Below are 20252 nucleotides of genomic sequence, written 5' to 3' on the forward strand. Positions count from 1 at the left end.
GCATCTTGGGCCGAGATTTCTCTGCGGCAGCTTCTCTCCTCGGCGCGATACGCAGCCGGAAACGGGAAGAAGACAAACACTGGCTACCCAGGCCGGATGATTAATTTCCCCCAGCGCGACGGCCCACTCGGTAGCTGGCCGGCTGCATATTTTATGCACGCGTTAACTCTCCCACACGGTGAACTTAATTTCCAGCGGATTCCATTATGCTTTTCGTTTATTAGCTCCGTCTTATTAGAACACGGGGGACAGCCCTCTGGGAGATCCCGCCGCTGATAATCTACCCGCTGTTCACTTATTCAACACGAGCCGTGCGTCTTTCGTCTGGCCAGCACGTCTTTCGTAAGTAACCAAAGATTTATACCATATTTTCCCGATAAACAACCGATAATCGCTTCGCGCAGCAATTATTAATATTATTTATCAGAAAAATAGGGTATACATCGTTGGTCCCACCGGAGACGAGCTGGGCAAGCGAAAGACACGCGAGTCGTATTGAATAAATGATCAACGGGTAGATTTTCAGCGTATTTTCCCAATAAACAACTGATAATTGCTGCGCAAAGCGATCATCGGTTGTTTACTGGTAAAATACGGTATCAATCTTTGATTACTTACGAAATACGAGTGGCAACAGTATTAACAAGAGAATTATCGCGGTATTGGGATTCCTCAGTGTCCCGGAATTTCGTTGCTCTTCTACTACTGCTGGCAGTTCTTCGCTGTCTAAGAGATACGGTGCCAGGACCGTGAAGTTCGCTATCACTTCGTCCCAGAATCTCATTCTTTCCGATAGGAAGTCACTTGTCACGACGATATCCGGCTCCTTTCCTACTCCGATTTGAAGGAACTGGTGGGCATCTCTGTAGTCTGGCCAAGGAGTCACTCTCCAAGCGCGTGGGACTCTGTTGGTGTCAATACACGAATGTTTTAAGGAAATGAAGCAGTGGTTTATGGGAATAATAGAGATGAAGCAAAAGAGAGTACTAGGAATTCAGTTTTTATAGAAAATAAATTATACGTCGAATGATTAAGTACCCAGAAAGAGGAATTATTCAAGCAATCAAATTATCTGTTTGGGAGCTTGGATTTTAGGTGAGAAAGTGTCTTAACCCCTTGCCCTACAACAACGAGTGAGACTCGTGGTGAAGATTTTCTACATGAATCAACAAATGTATGTATTATTCAGTTCATTCGAATTCAAAGTAAATATTATTCCCCTGTAATCAATTATTATACTTAAAAGGAAATATAGGCATAACGTATGCTTAGAATTTTTCTCTTTTTCCAATAAATTATTAATAACAAAGTAGCAAAAAGAAAGTAGAAAGAAATCATAGGCCAAGGGGTTAAGGGGTTCATTGGAAATGAGATAGTAGTAGATCGAATAGATTAACGATAAAATTAACACATTGCGTACCGGGTAATTTTCAAAGAACTGAATTGTGGATAACGATTTTCAGTGAGATGAACTTGTATCACTATATATAGAGACACTCAAATACATTGTTATGTAATATATTTTAAATAGATAATCAATTCGAATCAAATTTAATATTCTTTTAACACTAAAACTACCGAGCAATCAGAGTGACTTATTTCCAACTGTTTATAAAAATTAGGACATGTTTCTTGAGATTCGAAGAGCCTCGTAGCCTTGTATCTCTGCAAATACACGATTTTAATTGAAAATCTTTCGCAAAACGCCTTCACCATTTAAGTACCTGCAGAATCAACATTCTGAAGTGGGTCAAATTGACCTGTCCAGTAGTTTTAGTGTTAAATGCTGCGGTAATTAGCAAAGTTTCATAGCTAAGTGTTTATATAAAAACGGGATCTCTGGTTACCAGTGCGGAATGTGTTTACTGAATGAAGGGGTTGATCATGAAATATCAATGTTTACCCTGTGGTCGCGAAACTGGCCCACATCTCGGTCATAATGTTGATCATAGTGATGTCGGATTCGTTGTTGTGCAACATGAAATTGCTGAACTCTTTGTTCCACAGCGGCATCAAGTAGTTTAGGTCGTCACCGTGAGCGACTCCTGCGCAACATTTTTCCATATTTACCGAAGACAATGGACGGCGACGGTTTAACACGTTAAAGCTTAAATCTTAAGCGTTTTTCCGTAAAGCTTTTTTTGTAGCAAAGAAAAGCAGGTACAATTATTAATTATTTGACGTTACAACGTTTGCATTATACTATTATCAACTTAGTTACGTTACTAAACATTTTCATTTCACATCGGTTGTCTTGTATGTCACGATTGTTTTCTAGTCATTCAGAAGCATCAGTCACTAATGACACACTGCCTAAAAGTGTCAGTCTATCGGTCGAATCAGATGAAGCTTACTTATTTCTTTTCCTTCAAATTATTCGTTTCTATTTCTATTATTACCCGCTTAGAACTGGAAAAATGTAACGATCGCACTGTTTAAAATTTGTTTTTCCAAAAATAGACAAGCGTAATTCAGTTTCTGAATTGAAACGAAAGAAGCGATCACGCCGCTTGACATTTTTCGATCGGGCTTCTGGAAAAACTGGTGGGACTCGAACGGTTAAGAGAATGAAACGCGGTGAACTATCGGGATTATTTTCGCCGGCCGACACCTCAATTAAATCCGAGGCAATATTTACGCAGTTTCGGGAACTAATTAAAACGTCTGCGGAGGTGGCGAGTTGACCGGACGAAAAGGCAATCTATTAAATATTAATTAAGAATGTTCTATCCGTCGAAATTCGCCGGGATGATAAATGAGTCGGTATCTCGAAGTATAATGGCAAGCAATCAATTTCACTCACCGTAACGTATCGGCGTGCCCCAGCCGAACGTCGATGTGAACGTGCCTTCGTAGTCGAAGTAGTAAAAGTAGAGGCTCGAATTCATGACGGCCGATTGGTAGGTCAGTGTTTGATACATCGGATATACTATCGCCGCGTCGCCCGTTGCCTGCACGGCACGTAATGCTCGCTTAAATTTCACGATTTTGGGTCCCAACGGTGGAATTTAATCGAGCAGGACAAACAGGAGGAAGCTATTTGCTTCCAGGAATTGACTCGAGCACTGCCCGACAAAGGTAGGGCATCGATGTAGTGATTGGGAGCGAGGTAGGCGTAGTTGTTAAAAATCGAGGGTCGAGATACGGGACTTCAAAGCGAGGGTGCTCGCGTTAAATGGAAACATTCAATGAAGAACATTTCAGTTGCAATCATTTTAACTTTATCTTCTCAAATGTAGTGCCAGTGGATTTCTGAGATTGCTGCGATTAAAATGAGCCCAAACACGATGGGGATCGGACTAGTTTTACTGAGTTAATGTAATTAACGGAATTAAAGGTCCGTTTCCATGGAATCGATAAAACTGGACCGATTTACGTCGTGTTTGGACTCATTTTAATGGGAAGAATCTCGACGTTCCATCGGTAATAGGATTGAAAAGGTAAGGTTAAAATTATTGCAATTGCATTTTTTTTATTGTATGTTTATATTTGACCGCGTATATCCCGTTTCTGCCCATTGTATTCATTTTCTGTCCCTGTCTACTGGGATCATGTTATATCGAGCTCGAGACAGTGAGTAGTGGACGAAGAGTAGGGATGGTGCAGTGGAATTTAACCGAGCAGATTTCGTGGAACTTAAGAGAGCATTACTGTCAGACTGGAAGTGCCTTCGTTGGTTTTTAATGGAAGAGAACATTTGACGATGGATAAAATATTTGTTTCAACCCCTTGTCTTATAACAACTGTCAGACTCGTGGTGAAGATTTTAATTATTCAATGTAAAGGGAACTGTTCTTAAATTTATCTTTTTAATAAGATGGTATTAATAGGATGGATTTAATATTGAGAAAGTTTTGACAACTTTAACATATTAAAATAATAAGATGATAAGGATGTAGTCTTTGGTTGATTTCAAAGATTCCATCCACCCAAGGGAAAAATAGAAAGTATTTAAATTTCTGATTTTATAAATTTGAAGATCGAAGGAAAGAGAAGAATTGAAAGAAAAAGAAGAAAGGATTTACATTTGTAATACCCTTCCAGACTGCCTCAGTGTCATTCGATTGCCAGTAAAATTCTTCGACAGCCTTGTTGAACGCAGACCTGTTGCGCAGAATTTGATGGTACTCGAGTGTGAGTGGTAAATATTCATCCAAATTGTTAATCAGTTCTCCTAGCTCGTTGACGAAATCTGCACAGTTGTTTTAATTCGAATATTTAATTTGGAAACAAATGACAGTCCTCAGTTCGATGCGTACGGAAAGTTACCCATAGTTTTTCCTAGCCCTTCATCCCTGGTAATACCAAGTATCATTGGTATATCTCTGAACAGGCGCTTGCGTACAAGTGTGTAGGGATCGCTGGTTATAATAGCATCTTCTGACTCCTCTTCAATAACTGGCCCGAAAGGACAGCAAGGATTAGTCCTCCAAATATCCTGTTTCGTGAAAATAATCGTCAAACAGGATAACAGAAGATAACACCAGGGCTAACTAAAATATTATTCAATGTCTAAAAAGGCAATTCGGAGTTTAAACAGTGTTTGTAAATTTGGAATTAGAATCTCTTGAAATCCTCAAAATAATACCCTTGTAATTAAACATTTAAATTTTCTTTCCTAAGTAGAATATTTAAACAAATTTGAATGTAATAACAATCGCCAATTTAACTTCCTCAAATAATTCAGAAGACTTTGTCACTAACATACTTTAATTCCAAAACTCTGTTCATACTTCAAGGAATTAAAAGTTAAAACAATGATTCCCCCAGAATCAAACATCTAAACGTCCTGCCCCAAACAGAATACTTAAACAAACTTGAATTCGCTAACAATCACCAATCTCAACTTCCTCAAAACATTCGAAAGACTTCTCAGACTTAATTAAAAATAAATTAATCTTACGAAATGTGGTAAGATTTTGACGATATCCTCCGCGCTCTTAGTTCTCATGCACCTCAAAATCTTGTGCTCTTCTTTTTCACTCAACTCATCATGAATCACTTCACTGTATTCCGGTTCATTCGTTTCATTTGATTTTGGCAGATATTTCATCGTACTCGTAACATTATTGTTACAAGGCAGACATTTTAGCAGCCGGGCCGTTTCTATCGAGGTCTGCCGCATCCATCCTTTGCGATTCAGGGACCATGTGTTGAAGAAACATCCGCTTTGTATGATGCACCGGTGGAACAGTCCTTCGGTTTTTCGACTGTAAGCCAACACATGGGTCACGGAAGCTCCAGCACTCTCACCCCATAAGGTCACCGACTTCGGATCACCCTGGAAGACGTCGATGTTCTCTTGCACCCATCGCAACGCCATTACGACATCCTTCAATCCGTAATTGCCTGGCGCGATCTTGTTCTCCATGCTGAAGAACCCTGGTAGATTCGAAGATTGCGATTTTGGTAGTACAAGTTATCTTTACTAGCGCGTAGAAGTTTGAATATTGAAAGAGAACAGTACAATCGAGAGTTCGAATTTGTTTGGGATGCCTCGAACGTAATAAACATGAGTTGTTTGATTGAAGAACTTTGTCTCTTTGAAGATTATCAATAATGTTATATAGTATTGAAAGTAATAGATAATTTGAAGATGCAATCATTGCTACTCGTGAATTATAATTCTTCAAAGATAAAATAGGAATTTAATCAATTCTAAGATTTTGACATATTTAAAGGCTAATAGAATTTTCAAGGGAATATTGTAATTTTCCTTCGATTATACTTCCTTCGAACTGCTACATGCAAATTTCTATTTGTATGGAGATACATAATTTTACTTATCAGGTAACGACTGTTATAAATACTTCGATTAAACATTTTTGTATCAGCTTCCTAGTGACTTTTTTCCCACTAGAACAGGCAACTCGTCCACGAATAAATGCACGTGTTAACGTAAAAACCGTTACCCATAATGTTCACTCGGTAATTGACCGTGACCAAAATGACATTCTGATCCATCAAGTACTCGGGAGATAATTCAGTGCTGTTGCTGCTCCCAAAAAGGTATTTCCCGCCGTACACGTACACCATGACGGGAAGCTTAATAGTATTCGGCACTCCTTGTTTGTCTGAAATCTAACGAGACGTTACAATGTTTCGAAGCAATTTTCGAAGATTCCGAGTTTTATGGGGGAACCCAGCTACCAATTCGTTCATTCGTATATCCCATATCTTTAACACTAACCATACCGGCATTTTTCTTACAGTAACTAGCCAAATAACTGGCTACAAAGTAGAGATAAGCAAATTAGATGATAAGCTGTTTTTAAATTCTTAGTGGACACAGAAACAAAAGGAATATAAAATTAACCCTTTGCGGACGGAGACTGTTTAAAGTATACTAAGCTTGCAACATATGAAGCTAAATTACACATCAAATGCATAAACAATAGAAGAAAAGGAAACTGTACACTGATCAGTTGCTATTCAAGTAATTAAATCATTCGTTTGCAACCTAGTATTCCAAATACGAAAATTTCATCTCGCCGAAATGTCGACATTCGTCTACAAAGGGTTAACCCTTTACACATTTTCTTAGTGGCAGTACTAGTCGAAGCAAATATATGTTTTTCAGATTATTTTTTTTAAAAACGACACTAAATTCTATTTACCCTTTAACTATGGCTGTCGTCAATAGACGGCGGTACGAAACTTTCGTGAGATCCGTCGTCAATAAGCGATTTGATGAATTATGCCGTAAACGAGGGACGCTTGTTGATTTTTATTTATTTTATCGAGATTGTGTCGATGAAACAAGTGTGTAGAATGTTTATGTTTATGTTTTATATACATGAGTCATCACACATAGATAAGGAATGAATGTATCAGCATTTGTGCAACTTTTTTTTTTATTTTGCGTTTAGACAGACATATTTGTGAAGATATATCAATAGTTAAAGGGTTAAACAAGTCTTGCACAACGATTCCATTCGTAAAATGTCTGTTTACCGTGTTTGACAGGCAAACGTCCCGTAGCGTGGCCATTCGGAAACGCCGTGACGGAATTCAGGAATGACAACGTCACCTTGAACCGTTTAAATTTAATTAAACCGCGCGTGAACCTTGCGATCCAATCGAGCCCGTGTCCCGTTTCGGAATACTTAAGCCACGCTACGCAGGAAAGAACTTTCGGCTGAACTTCCGTGCAAGAGATTACGAGGGATTCGCGTATCATTGTAAAATAATGGAGATTCAATATCCGAGATCAGTGGGCCGTCGTTAAATTCGAATATCATTAGGACGGGTCGAATTAAAGTTTGAATTTGAATAATATTATATTGTTTTTGATATTAATGAGAAAGAAACGATCTATGCTTTAATACTGAACAAGAATTATATGATATTACTCGCAACTGTGGTTAATGCAGCCATTTTTATTAGTTTTTATTAATATCTCGAAGTGTGTCACACGGTTTTCTAAAATTTTTAAATATATATTTGGTAGAGTTCAGTTCTGATAGGAAATTATTACATAATTTGAGTTAACAGTACATAAATTGAATTGTAAATCGATTGAAGTCTCAATAGATGTACTATTGGAATTTCTATAGAGGAATTTCGAAAAGTCGATTTAATTGCTTGGTAATTTTAGTATTAAATTGTCTGGGAAATATTGGTGAAGAATCAGTGCATTATTGGTGGATTATTGTAGCGAGGAATACTTACTATAGGTACAAAAATGTTTAAATATAGACAGTCCTCGCTGCCCTTGATTTCTTGGTCGTTTAGTTGAGTGCACATGGGACCATCTTTGATGGCGTAGAAAGTAGAGTTCCATGTATGATTCCATGGTTGTGGGCTCTACAACACGGTGTATTTTATAAAATATTTTCTATGAAGTAGTTTGTAGAATTTTATTCTATAGAAAAACACACTGAGTACACTGCACTTCTCTTCTCAAATGGAATTCTATGTTAGGACATCTTAAACAAATTATTGTATTTTAATTTTTCAAATTAGCTCATAGTAGTTACAACTTTTTGATTATAACGAAAAAGTTGAACTTACATAAATTGCAGAAATACGTTAATACTTGTGGCAGTTTATTATCTGTGATGAATTATTTATTATAAGTAACCAATTGGATAGCATTTAGTAAAACCTGATTAATTTAATGAGTAATCATGTTAATGATGGTACTATGTAAAAAAGAAATTTGATAATTATTTATGGAATAATAATTACAAAAGAAATTCTTCGATAACGATTACTACTTAAGAAACCTTTAACTATTGATCATCAATTGCGAAATAAATGTTTGAACAAGGATAAAACTTTAAATCAAATGAGATTGATCAGTAGATAAAATGTTAAAACAAGACTACATTTAAAAGAAGAACATCCTGTGAACAAAAATCAAAGTTAACCTCAATTAACTTGTCAGGTATTACAACAAAAAAAGTACAAATTCAATTAAAGAAAGAAATAATTCTAAATCTAAGCGGATAAATAAAACATTAAAGCAAGACTTATTTTTAAAAGTGACCTATACGCAATAAAAATAAACCATATTTGACTTTTCAAACGCTTTAAGATAAAAACTAAACACTGTCAAGAAGATTACCCTAAACTTATGTCAGTAGATAAAATATTAAAGCAAGACTTAATTATAAAAAACCGGTAAATAATCAAAATAAACCTCAATCAACGTTTCAAACGCAATAATGAAATAATTTCAAGAAAACTACCCTAAACCTAAGCCCACGAATAAACCATTAAAGCAACACCTAATTCAAACAAATATCCTATAACCCGTCAAAATAAACCTCAATCAACGTTTCAAACGCAATAATGAAATAATTTCAAAAAAAATTACCCTAAACCTAAGTTCACCAACAGGAGGTTGCGCGTAGGGGATTCCTAAGTAGTGTGCAGCTAGCCTGCCCCTAGTGCTCCTGCTCCACAGGCCTCGAATCCTGCCGAACCTTGTGCGAACCAAGCTGCCACGCACCCACAGACAATGTACAGTCACCAAGAACAGGCACACTAGCAGCGTACACCGAAACCGAGTCATCGTGCGACGATTGGCAGTTTCTTTCGCGACGACTGTCGAAATACTGTGATCGGAACGGTACGCAAATAAATGATGAAGCTCCTAACCGCATAACGTCAACGCGCACAGAACCACGGTGCATCTGAGTTCCGCGGTGATGATGTTTCAGTCGGTCGTCCGTTAGTTCCGACTGCCCCCATCCTTTCCACGGCAATTATTTCTGTTTCCTACGCGACGATTGGTTGCGGTATCGAAGGTGACCAGTCGCTGAAGTGTCAACAAGGCTGATCAAACGGCGCGTCTCGCGTCGCATAATTAGAATCGGTAGTGGGAGTGTTGGCGATGGCCGGTGTATATGATTCGTGCATTTTACTGCGACTTCGCTTATCTGTTTGTCGCTTATCGGTTTGTCGATTTGCCCGCGTGGATAGTCGGGTTAGTATAATAATTTATAGATGTCACTAGTTCGATGGAAGGTTGATGAAATGTTGAATCATGGATGCATTGTTTGCGGCTTTTAAAAAGGTCGGTGCAACTATGTTTGCTTCTATCAGTGGTATATAATTTGTGGTATTCAATGTCACTCCTCTTAGTGATAAGGTAAAAGACTTACGGCTCAAGGGTTTGTGATAATATTTTCATTTTCTAGAATAGGAACGTGCCATTTGAAAGTTAGATTGGGGATAAAGTAGATTTTTGTAGGTTTAGAGTGCTTGGGCTAGGCTAAGTGTGGAATATATTTGGTGAAATTTTGAATCATTGCAAATGAAAAAAATGGCACGTGTGATTGAGTATAGAGCAGGTGTAATTGTATTTAGAATAGATTCATTTGGAAACTAAAAGTCTCTAGGATCTGGGGTCCTAAGCATCAAAGACGAAACTAGGGTTGGTTCAGGTCTAACTAAGAAGTGAACCAAGTGTCATTATTACCTAATCACTCGATTCATATAAATTAAAACCCAAAATTCTAAAAATTAGGTAAAGATTCGAATAACTACATATTATTCATAACTAAACATGACCTAAACTTTATCAAAGCAATGTTCAAGTTCAACGTTACACCAAACGTGACTTTAGTACCTCAAAAGCAGCAATGACTTGTAATTACTCTGAGGATTATATGTAAAACTGTTCATATCTATTCCAAATAATACCCTACTTTCTCGTCGTATTTCTTGCAATATCTGTACGGTTTGACAGTAATGCATGAATATTATTTTCATACTGAATTGTGTCAAGTTTGTAATGGCCGTGTAAAAAGCTTGGAACGTGCTTTCTGGGGTTAGGTTTTCAGCCACACCGCAGGAATTGAAAACCAGCTGCGAGATCGTACTTTAAAGCCGCGGGAATCGTTTGCCGGTAATTGAATTAACTGGCGAAGTTAAGCCGCAGGTACTTACCGAGTGGCGAATTTGTTAAGTTAAACTGCTAATCCCCAGACTTAATTCCCCGTTATCAAACTCGCATCCGATGGGTAAGGGTGAAGGGTGCTTGCAAGTTCGGTCGTGTCCAATGAACCTAACTGATAAACATGGAATCTGCTTAAGCCGCTGAAGGTGCTGCTAACCGTTTACGAAATTAACGAATTTACCATGCGACTCCATTTTCTTCTGGACGACAACAATTCTGGCAGTGCCATTTTCGGGAACACCTTTTTACTAACAGTTTACCTGACTTCACTTAAGGGTTTCCGTACACGGTTTCATTAGTCGAACTTCTAGTTTAACCCCTTGCGCTCGAGAGGTGATTCTCGCCACTTGATTTCATACAGTAAAACTATAAAACTTGATATTTAACATTATATTTCGTGCAATGCATCAGTTTCAGAAATATCGAAATAAAATGGCTTTGTTCTTGAGTGTACACGTGAGTTCTCTTCGAGTTAGTTTCACGGAATATCATCTTTATCTTATCAGCGAATGTTAATATTCTCTTCACTACATTACTATTAACCCTTTGCACTCGAAAGTTCCTCACTAGAAACATTTTAACTCCTTGTATTCGAAAAACGCCGTTCAGTTGCCAACTTGGCCCAGCAAAATTGTGGAATTTATAATTCAGTGTTAAGTTCTATATAATACAACGTGGACTATCGAAATAAAATAGTTCTATGGCTTAATTCGTGCTAGGTACACCTTTATGTTAATCGTTCTTTCATCAGAAAATAATGAATGTTGAGGAAAATATTCCCGAGTTCAAAGCAATGTAACAGAAGGAGGTGTCAGTGTAAACGTAAAATTACAGTACAGCGTTGAATCCAAGAAACAGGAGACTAATGTAATTAAGAATATTCAAATTTCGCGTGAAAACCGAAAAACTGATTAAAAAGGAATAGAACTATCAGGAAACAAGAAAATCGAAGTTCCTGCTGCCTTTCGCAGTAAATACCACTGAAAAATCGAATGGAACCAGTGAAACCACTAAAAATCCCTGAAATTCCCTTCAACCCCAAGATCCCCGGCCGCCGAAACGCTCTTTTATTAAATACCCGGCTCGATCGAGTGTCCTTGACCCGAGCAAAGAAAGAAATCCTCCCTCGGAACGGTCCCGGCATCCGAGGGATCGTTCCTCGCCGGTTTTCCGCGGCGTAGGCCGCTTCCGTCGCTCGAGGATCCTAACAATTTCCTGACGAGGGCTCCCCCCTGGGAATTTCCGGTCCGTTTCCACGCGGAATCTCCGCGGCACCTTTGCCCGTTACGCGTCGTTTGCCGGCCCGTTTATCTCCTCGTCATTAGTTATGCCGTGTTGCCTCCCCCCTTTCCACCTTGTCGCTACATGAAAATAGGTTGCGGTGGTAATTGCCGGTAACCGTGGCTTTCTGCGTGTACTTCGCGTCTGGAGTTTGTGCAGCCGTCAGACGGCGTCGGTTAGCTTGTCCTTTGCTACCTCGTGACGGTTGCTTATGTAGGATTTTCATGGAGATGCGTCTTGTTGAAGAATAGTTATGGTTTTTATAGGAAATTTGAGATTAACAGTTGATTTATGTTGGAGATTCTTTGGAATTTGTTGGAATAGTTAGTATGGAGGATTGGGGAGCTATTTAGCTTATATTTTGTTGCCTAAGGTCTTTTGTCTACATGGGATATTCATGGAAACGCATCACGTAAAAGGGAAAACTATGATTGGAGGACTTAGAAGTCTATCACTATGTCACATTTTTATTTCACTTGGATTAAAAGAGTTCTTATTATTAAAATTTTAAATTGATGAAGCAATTACGGTATTATCTGCGGGCTAAAGTCTTAAGGAAGGAGATAGTAAAATAATTTTATTATTAACTGAAGGTTTTAATAATAGAAACACTGTTTCAATGTTTAAAATAAAAATATGAGAAAGTTTGCTGTTTTGATAGGGGATTTGGGTGGAAGGTTCTTTGTATTTAACTGGAATAGTTAGCGAAGAGGGTTAGCAGGGGTAGCTTGTTACAGATGGCAGCAAAATTTTAAACTGGTGCGTCATACTATTTTAACTGTTGCTTGGGAATTCGGCGAGATTAGGGGAGAGGTTTGTGGGGATGTTTCATGGTTGACGCGTAAGGTTTCTTACCGTTTCGGAAGAAAGTAATTATGGCATGCCGGTGTTCGGTCATTAACTCGGAATGTGGTTTTGCGAGGTGAGTTTCTTGCTGCTTCTATGCTTATTAGCGATGGAATGGCAAAACTTCAGGGACGGTTCGCGGCTCAGACATATCTGAATTTAATTATTATTGTTGTTGGTGGACGGATTTATTGTGCATGGAAATTAAGTACGGCCGAGTGGAGGGTGGAAGATGAAGGAGCGATTAGAGATTTCTCGGCTAAGGGGATGAAGTTCATTTTGGGCGAGCTAATCTTGAAATTGTGGTTTAAATGCTTGATTCTTAACTAGCTTAAAAACTAGTTACTTAGAAACTAAAAAATTGGAAAATCGGAATCTTGGAAAATTTGAAAATTAGAAAATTGATACATTTAAAAATTTCAAGATGCAAATATTTAAACACTTGAAAGCCCAATTAAAAAATTTGAAAGTTCGAACGTCTAAAGATTTCAAAGTCGAAAAACACAGTCTAAGTATTTTAGAATTAGAAAACATCAAACCCGATTAAACCAAAGAATAATTTCAAATTCACCAAGCCCATTAATTCACTCCATCATGTCTGATCGCGACTCGCCACTTCTGTTAATCCACTCAATCTTCAATCTCAATTACCTCAGCAACAAAGTCACCCGCAACAAAACTCGATCACCCACTTTCAGTTTACTTTTCCATGCACGTTCGCCCCCCGCAGTTCCGCGAACATCCCCTACACGGAGCCCTCTTAATCAGTCTCCGCGTTCAAGGATTAACGTCCATCAGGGTTAACGTAAATTGTTCGAATGTAGAATGTACGGTTTCTATAACAGCCGGCATGAAATTCAAACTCCGTCAAATTGACGGGTTCCCCGGGTCTGGTGTTAAACCTATGGTTATGGTTATGGTTCCGTCTCCCGGGACAGGCGGGCCGGTGTCAACTGCAATGCAAGCGCGCGCGGACTAACGTCCTGTTACTCTCTACGGAGACGCATTACCCGAGTACAATCTAACCGTGCTTTCAAGCTGCTCTATGACTTTATCAGGCTCGGACCACTTGAAGGGAGATCCCCACTCACGATCGTCGAGACCGTGGCATACCTTACTCGCTGATAGCCTGTTGCCAATCGGCCTGTTCCGATCGCAGAACGTGATAGACCAGGGGTGGCCAAATCGTGGCGCGTCGCGTCCTTGCGCTTATTTATTCTTTTTAACCCCTTGCTCTACTTTTTAACCCTTTACGGACGGGGTGGAGACTCCTGGATGGAAGTAACATTACAGTATTTAAGTGAAAATATTTATTTTCAAGGTTAACACATTGCGTACCGGCTAATTTTCAGAAAACTAAATGTGCGGATTGCAATTTTCACTGAGGTCAACTTATATCACTATACATAGAAAAACTTAGATATCATATTGTTATGTAATATATTTTAAATAGATAATCGATTCGAATTAAATTTTATATTTTTTCAATGCTGTGGCAATTAGCGAAGTTGCATAGCTAAGTGTCTTTATATAAAAACGAGATTTCTCGTTACCGGTACGCAATGTGTTAACACGTTGACTGCCACGAGAATTTCGAGCGTTTTGTTACAGTAAGATTTATTCCTTTATGATAGAGGAAAATAGTATTAGAAATAACTATTAATTTTTTGGTATTGCAGTAATCGTATTACACTATTATCTAGCTTCTGGTGTTACTAAATATTTCGATTCAATATCAATTTTCTTATTATAATTGTTTTCAAGCAATTTAGAAGCTCCAGCCATCGGTGACCACCGTGGCAGTCAACGTGTTAACCGTTTGAGTACCAGAGGTTTTCAAAACGATCGACAAAAGCCGAACAGCGCAATAACACTTTCTGAATGGGATGCGAAAAGATCCAAGCGGCACGATAGCGCTTGTTTTAATCTATGTTAATACTATCATATACTTATATTAATTTATAATAGGCAACAGTGAAATACAGAATGTATTACTTAAATTCCTTATACACAAGTAGCGATGCGACGTGCACGCGTCTGAAAAGTTGAGCGCGTTTCGTCAGATTATGAGTGCGGCGTCAGTTGTCCGTATCATTCAAATGCGCTGGGTTTTTTCGACATGAAATCTGAACAGCGCGAAAGCGGCGCGTGAGACACAAACGGTTAATTCCAATATTCAATGCTTTGAAGATATCAATAATTACGAAACAAGCAAACAGTCGTTTTTACTGATACGGTAATTTTAGTGTTAAAGTCTATCTTCAAAGTCTAAATGGAAGGTTGAATGTTAATTTTAAACTCTAGCTTGCATCTAAGTTACGAATGAACTTACAAAGGAACCTTTTCGAAAAACACATGTCAATTTTGATAAAACTTACGTGAAATAGTTCTCAGTAAAATATTTGACACATTTTCTTATCGGCTAGCGTCTACTTTGAATGGGTGAAAACGCCCCTTCAAAGTTGAAGGTTAAAATATATTTCTACAATATCTCTGAAACTAGAGGTAGAAGAGAAATTCTTTTTCTAAATTGTTCGCCTCGAAATGAACGATTCTGATTTCTTTTATACACCCCGTAGTTTCAGAGATTTTATCAAAAATATACTTTCAACCCTCAACTTTGAAGGGTTGTTTCCCCTTCAAAGTGGATATTGGCCAATAAGAAAAAATACGTGTCAAATATTCCCTTGAGAACCATGTTTCACATAAGTCTCATCAAAATGGGCGTGTGCTGGTTGGAAAGGTTCCCTTGTTAGATCGCTAGAAAATAAATCGACAGTTTCCAATGCGAAGGAACATGGAATAAGGAAAAACGATTTTGAAATATGATTATGACCGAATAAAAGTGACTAAACGCCGGTCTCCACGTGTAGCGAGGAATGTTTCCCGGTGGCTACTAAAGGCGAACCCCGCTGCATCGGATTACGGGTCTATTTGTCGCGGAGAACTAATTGCAGCACGGTTGCAGCCATGCATCACAGCGACAACAGCCGTTCAGAAGTGCAGCGGAGATCGAGTGAATTACTGGCAGGAGGATTGCTTTATCACTTTTAACGACGACGCTTTCGCTGGACGAAAGTTGTCCGTTATTCCTGCTGCTTGGTCCTTTCGACTTGAGATTCAATCACCGGCACGATGCATTCGTCGCTGCATTAATATTCGTTTTCACCAGAATGATATTAATTCAGCGTCGTTGACTGTGAGATTCGCTGTAAATCGTCTGGATGACTAAATATATTAGAAATGATTTAAAAGTGTCATCTTCATTGAGACGTTTCTGCAAATTATGCTGAATATCGTTGTGCTGTAAATGCAGACATGATGTATTTCGAATTTGTTGTAATATATTCAAATATTTGAGCACGTAAATATTGAAGAAATATGCGAGTATTCTGAAATTGAATATGAAAATGTTGTGGAAGTACGATACTCGTAACCTTCGATAATTATATCGCAGCACAGACATTATTCTTACAATACTGACACACCTAAAATACAGTAACAGCATTAATAGAAAAGTTCAAACATTAAAATATGGAAATATCGAAATTATAAAACATATTCTAAAATACAATACTCTTGATTTTCAATATTTACAATAAAACAAACATTATTCTTACAATATTAGTATACTTACAATACAGTAACAATATAATTAAAACGTTTAAATATCGAAGTACTTCAATATCAAAATTATAAAAAAATATTCTAAGCTACGATATCCTTCGATTTTAATATCTATTCTAAAATAAACATTACCTGCACAATACCAGATATCCACAACATAATATACCAGTATCAATAAAAACATAAAAATATTCTAAACTACGATATCCCTAGCTTTTAATATCAGTACTAAAACAAATGTTACTAGCATAATACCAGATATCCACGATACAATACAACAATACCAATAGAAACACAGAAATGTTGAAATTTCACAAACAAAAGATCCCACACACAAATCAAGCTAAACGATTCGATTTTTCTGTTGCAGGTAAGCATGCTCGGATACACGGTGAGTGTACAAGAATCGGATTTGTTTATAGACACGCGAGGTCGGTTGATTGCACTCTATCACGATATAAAAATCAAGATCGCCCCATGCTCGGATAGGGGATCATCGGCGTCGAACGTTATCCACGGGATCGAGCTCCACCCTCTAACCGGAACCCGCGTTCTCCGGGCGCATTAGAGCATTCAGGGGTGAAATATCAGAAGACGCGACGGTGAATAATACATAGGGAGTCCCGTCGAGGAAAAATAGGTTCCGTGTCCCCGATTCGCCTCACGCTTATCGCAGTCGAAAGTTCCCGAGTAAATATACATGCAACCGGTACATGTATGTACGTATACCGCGGCGACCGCCGCACCGCATACGTGCCGTGTGTGTTCAAGATTTCCAGCAATTTTCCCTTCCGCCGGTCTAGTTACCATCGGAGTAAATTCTTTATCGGTTACCCGGTGAATTGTTATTTCGTTTTGATCGTTATTTACGGGCCACTGTGTATCTTGATATTCCGATGAAAGAATTGTTTCTAGTAGATGACGTTTGATTGGAGTGGGATTGTTGGTTTTTAAATGAATGATATTTGTTTTGTTAACGATGCAGTTGTGTTAAATGATCAATGATACTTAGTACTAATTTGGTTGTTTTATTTATTTGATAATCCGATGAAGGGTTGTTTCTAGTAGATGAAGTTCGATTGGAGTGGGATTGTTGATTTTTAAATGAATGACATTTGTTTTGATAATAATGCAGTTACGTTAAACGATGAATAATTAGTATTAATTTGGTTGTTTTATTTACTTGATAATCTGATGGAAGAATTGTTTCTAGTAGATAAAATTAAATGATCAATGATACTTAGTATTAATTTGGTTGTTTTGTTTACTTGATATTCCAATAAAAGAATTATTTCTAGTTCTCGTGGATGAAGTTTGATTAAAGTCCGGTTATTGGTTTTATTCAATGAATCATATTTATTCTGTTAACAATGCGATTCTGTTAAATGATCAATAACACTTATAACCAATATGATCTTTTGATACCCTGCAATTCGAAAATGATCGTGCCCAACTCAATATTGGTCTCTTAAAAGCAATGATTCACAGTTTTAACTTAATATTACATAATTACAAGCCACCGAGTGTATAGTTTGCAATTATTCTGACAGTGAAATCATATCCAGCTTCCACAGAAGAGGTCTGATTACTTAACGCACAATTTTATCGAAGATTTACTATACTGTTCCCGTTCTTTCTGAGTGCATTAATTTTGACATTCGGAATTCCAGTGAGTATTCCATTAAAACAGAAGCAAACGGAATGTTTAAACAGTTCAGATGCTAGATACATGGACGCAATGGTCCACAGTGTGCCGTGTTTAAGGCGATAACGTAATTCCATCATCGTGGGGGGCGATAGTTGTTAATTATGCGCGGAAAGACATTTAGATCCCAGCTGGTCCGACGTCAAAAGACTTAACAATTACCCTCGGCCGGTGCCTAGAATGGAATTAAGCTTTATACCCAGATATCCGAGGTGATCAGGATCTGTGCTGCACCGCGGATGGTGAAATTAACCAGCGGAAAAGAGGAACGGTCGAAATAAAAACAGGCCGGGATGGGAAACCCTTTGGCAGCGTTTAAAGTTGCCGGCGGTTTCGTTGGCTCGTAAAGCACACCAGATATATACCTTTAATTTTGCGTTAAGCTGCAGTTATGGCTGTCGCGGTTTTCTAGCTTTCCCAGTGTGCTCCGCTGGTCAGAGAATTTTTATACTCCTCGTTCACCGAGTTAAATCTGATTCTGTGTTCTTAAAATTCGTGGTTGGACCTTTGTTTCGTGGATGTTGCTGATCTAAGTTTGATATAGATATTGAGTATTGTGTAAACGTGGTATGGAGGTGATACACACTTTAGAAATATCAGTTTGAGATCTAAACGTTGATGCTATAACTGGTTTTCTTTCATTTTGATGTGGACTATCTGTTAAGCTTGAGACTCGATCAAGGTATACTCTAAATCCGAACCTAATTTTGGTCTTTCTAGTAAGTAAAGATAATATTCTGTTAATACAAACTATTTCTGGGTATCAGTGATACTTTTATCTAAAATAGAAATATAATTCAAAGGCAAGATACTCAAAACACTACCACTCAAAAGATGAATGCGGGCTACATCAGACACCAAAAGGAACACCAAAAACACTCAGAGAATAATAAGACACCCTATATTAATCCACGAGTATCTAAAGGCTCCCATACACGTTGAAACTTGTGGCGATCCATCGCTACAAATGGTTTGAGCCTTCCAAAAAGGCTCGTTGCACTCAAAGGTAAAACAAGAAATGCTAAAACCCATCACCTATAGCGATGGGTTTTGAGCCTTTCAAAGTTTCGTGATACACGTTGACCTCAAAGAAAAAGAAAAATGCTAACTTCCATCACCTATAGCGATAGGTTTGAGTCTTCCGAAGTTTCATGACACACGTTGCACTCAAAGAAAAAGTGAAAAGGCTCAAACTCGTCGCTTGTAGCGATGCCTGCATTACCACACGTTTCAGCATATGTGGGGCCCTTAAAAGAAGCGTACGAACGGAAACGGCAGATCCCGTCTGGAGATAGCCGGTTCCGTCACGGTGTGCTGACAACGTTTGATCAGGATCTAAGAGGGTAGCTAAGTCCTGCGGCCAGCGCTATCGGGGTGAATCGGTTCCACGTGGATTCCAGCGATGGGAACCGGCGAACAGACTCGAAACAGGGGAAACGCCGGCGATCGAGGAAGTCGGATCCACGGCGCGTCGTAATAGAATAGTAAATACTTCATTAGCGCTGTTACTGCACCCCAGCGGGCAGTCGGTCATACAGAGATCGCGGAACGGGTTAAATGAACCGCGCAGCCCCCGGCCGCCCTTTCTTTTCGCGCGGCCCATTATGGCCGGGCTCCAGGGCTTTCGGGTGTTCGGAGCGCGAGCTCCTTTCTAATTGCAATTAGCTTCATTCGCAAACAAACATTAAGCCAGATGGACCACCCCGGCTGGGTGGAGTCGGGTATCCGCTCGGCGGATTGGGGAGAATCTGATACGTTGGCTTTTGGTTTTTGTAACTTTGGGGTAATTGCTGGGTTGAAAATGGTCTGATGCGGAGCTGGGATTTTATTTGTGAATAGAATAGGTTTGGGAGAAATGAAATAGTAAATAGATTTGGGTGTGGGAAAAGGGTGTAATAAAGACTGTAAATGAAATTGAGCGTGGAAATTAAAGTAATAAATAAAATTGGGTGTAGATGAATGAAATAATAAATGGAATTGAGACTGCGAGAATTTCAGTGAATCGTAATATACTTTGGTTTATCGAAGCTTGGTGCAATTTTTAATGATCTTTTGATAGTTTCCTAACAACTAATATTTGATAGTGGTCCTAACAACTAATCATCGAAAATTTATTATCAAAATCTAAAAACTATATAATTCTAAGCAAACACAGGTAAATAGTCTCAATAAATAATGATCAACAAATAAGCGCCCATTTTCAAAGATAGAATCAATCTTTAATTACACATTAACACTAAAACTATCGAGCAATTAGATTGACTTTCTGAAATTCCTATATAGAAACACCAAGAGCGCATCTATCCGAACTTCAATTACTTAACAATTCACCTTGCCTGTTGCTAAATCAATTTCCTCAATAATTTCTCAAAAACATCTGTTATC

General features: G+C 38.4%; 3 protein-coding genes across 4 annotated transcripts in view; 1 reads left to right on the forward strand and 2 right to left on the reverse strand.

The window, feature by feature from the left end:
- LOC143174274 (uncharacterized) overlaps nucleotides 1-20252 on the reverse strand; it is a 137120-nt gene that overhangs the window by 95718 nt on the left and 21150 nt on the right. The gene's annotated exons all lie outside the window — the stretch shown is intronic.
- Nucleotides 1-20252, forward strand: part of heph (polypyrimidine tract-binding protein 1 heph) — a 517180-nt gene that overhangs the window by 75544 nt on the left and 421384 nt on the right. The gene's annotated exons all lie outside the window — the stretch shown is intronic.
- On the reverse strand, nucleotides 200-9263 carry LOC116425836 (esterase FE4). Its single transcript, XM_031974027.2, has 9 exons — nucleotides 8822-9263; nucleotides 7672-7806; nucleotides 5913-6081; nucleotides 4904-5382; nucleotides 4270-4438; nucleotides 4026-4192; nucleotides 2804-2951; nucleotides 1904-2045; nucleotides 200-905 (listed from the first exon to the last, which is right to left on the reverse strand). The coding sequence occupies exons 1-9, from the start codon at nucleotides 9017-9019 to the stop codon at nucleotides 611-613; spliced, it is 1902 nt and encodes a 633-aa protein (XP_031829887.2). The 5' UTR covers nucleotides 9020-9263; the 3' UTR covers nucleotides 200-610.

The sequence above is a fragment of the Nomia melanderi genome, chromosome 2 (genome assembly GCF_051020985.1).
Source record: "Nomia melanderi isolate GNS246 chromosome 2, iyNomMela1, whole genome shotgun sequence".
Classification (NCBI taxonomy): Eukaryota; Metazoa; Arthropoda; class Insecta; order Hymenoptera; family Halictidae; genus Nomia; species Nomia melanderi.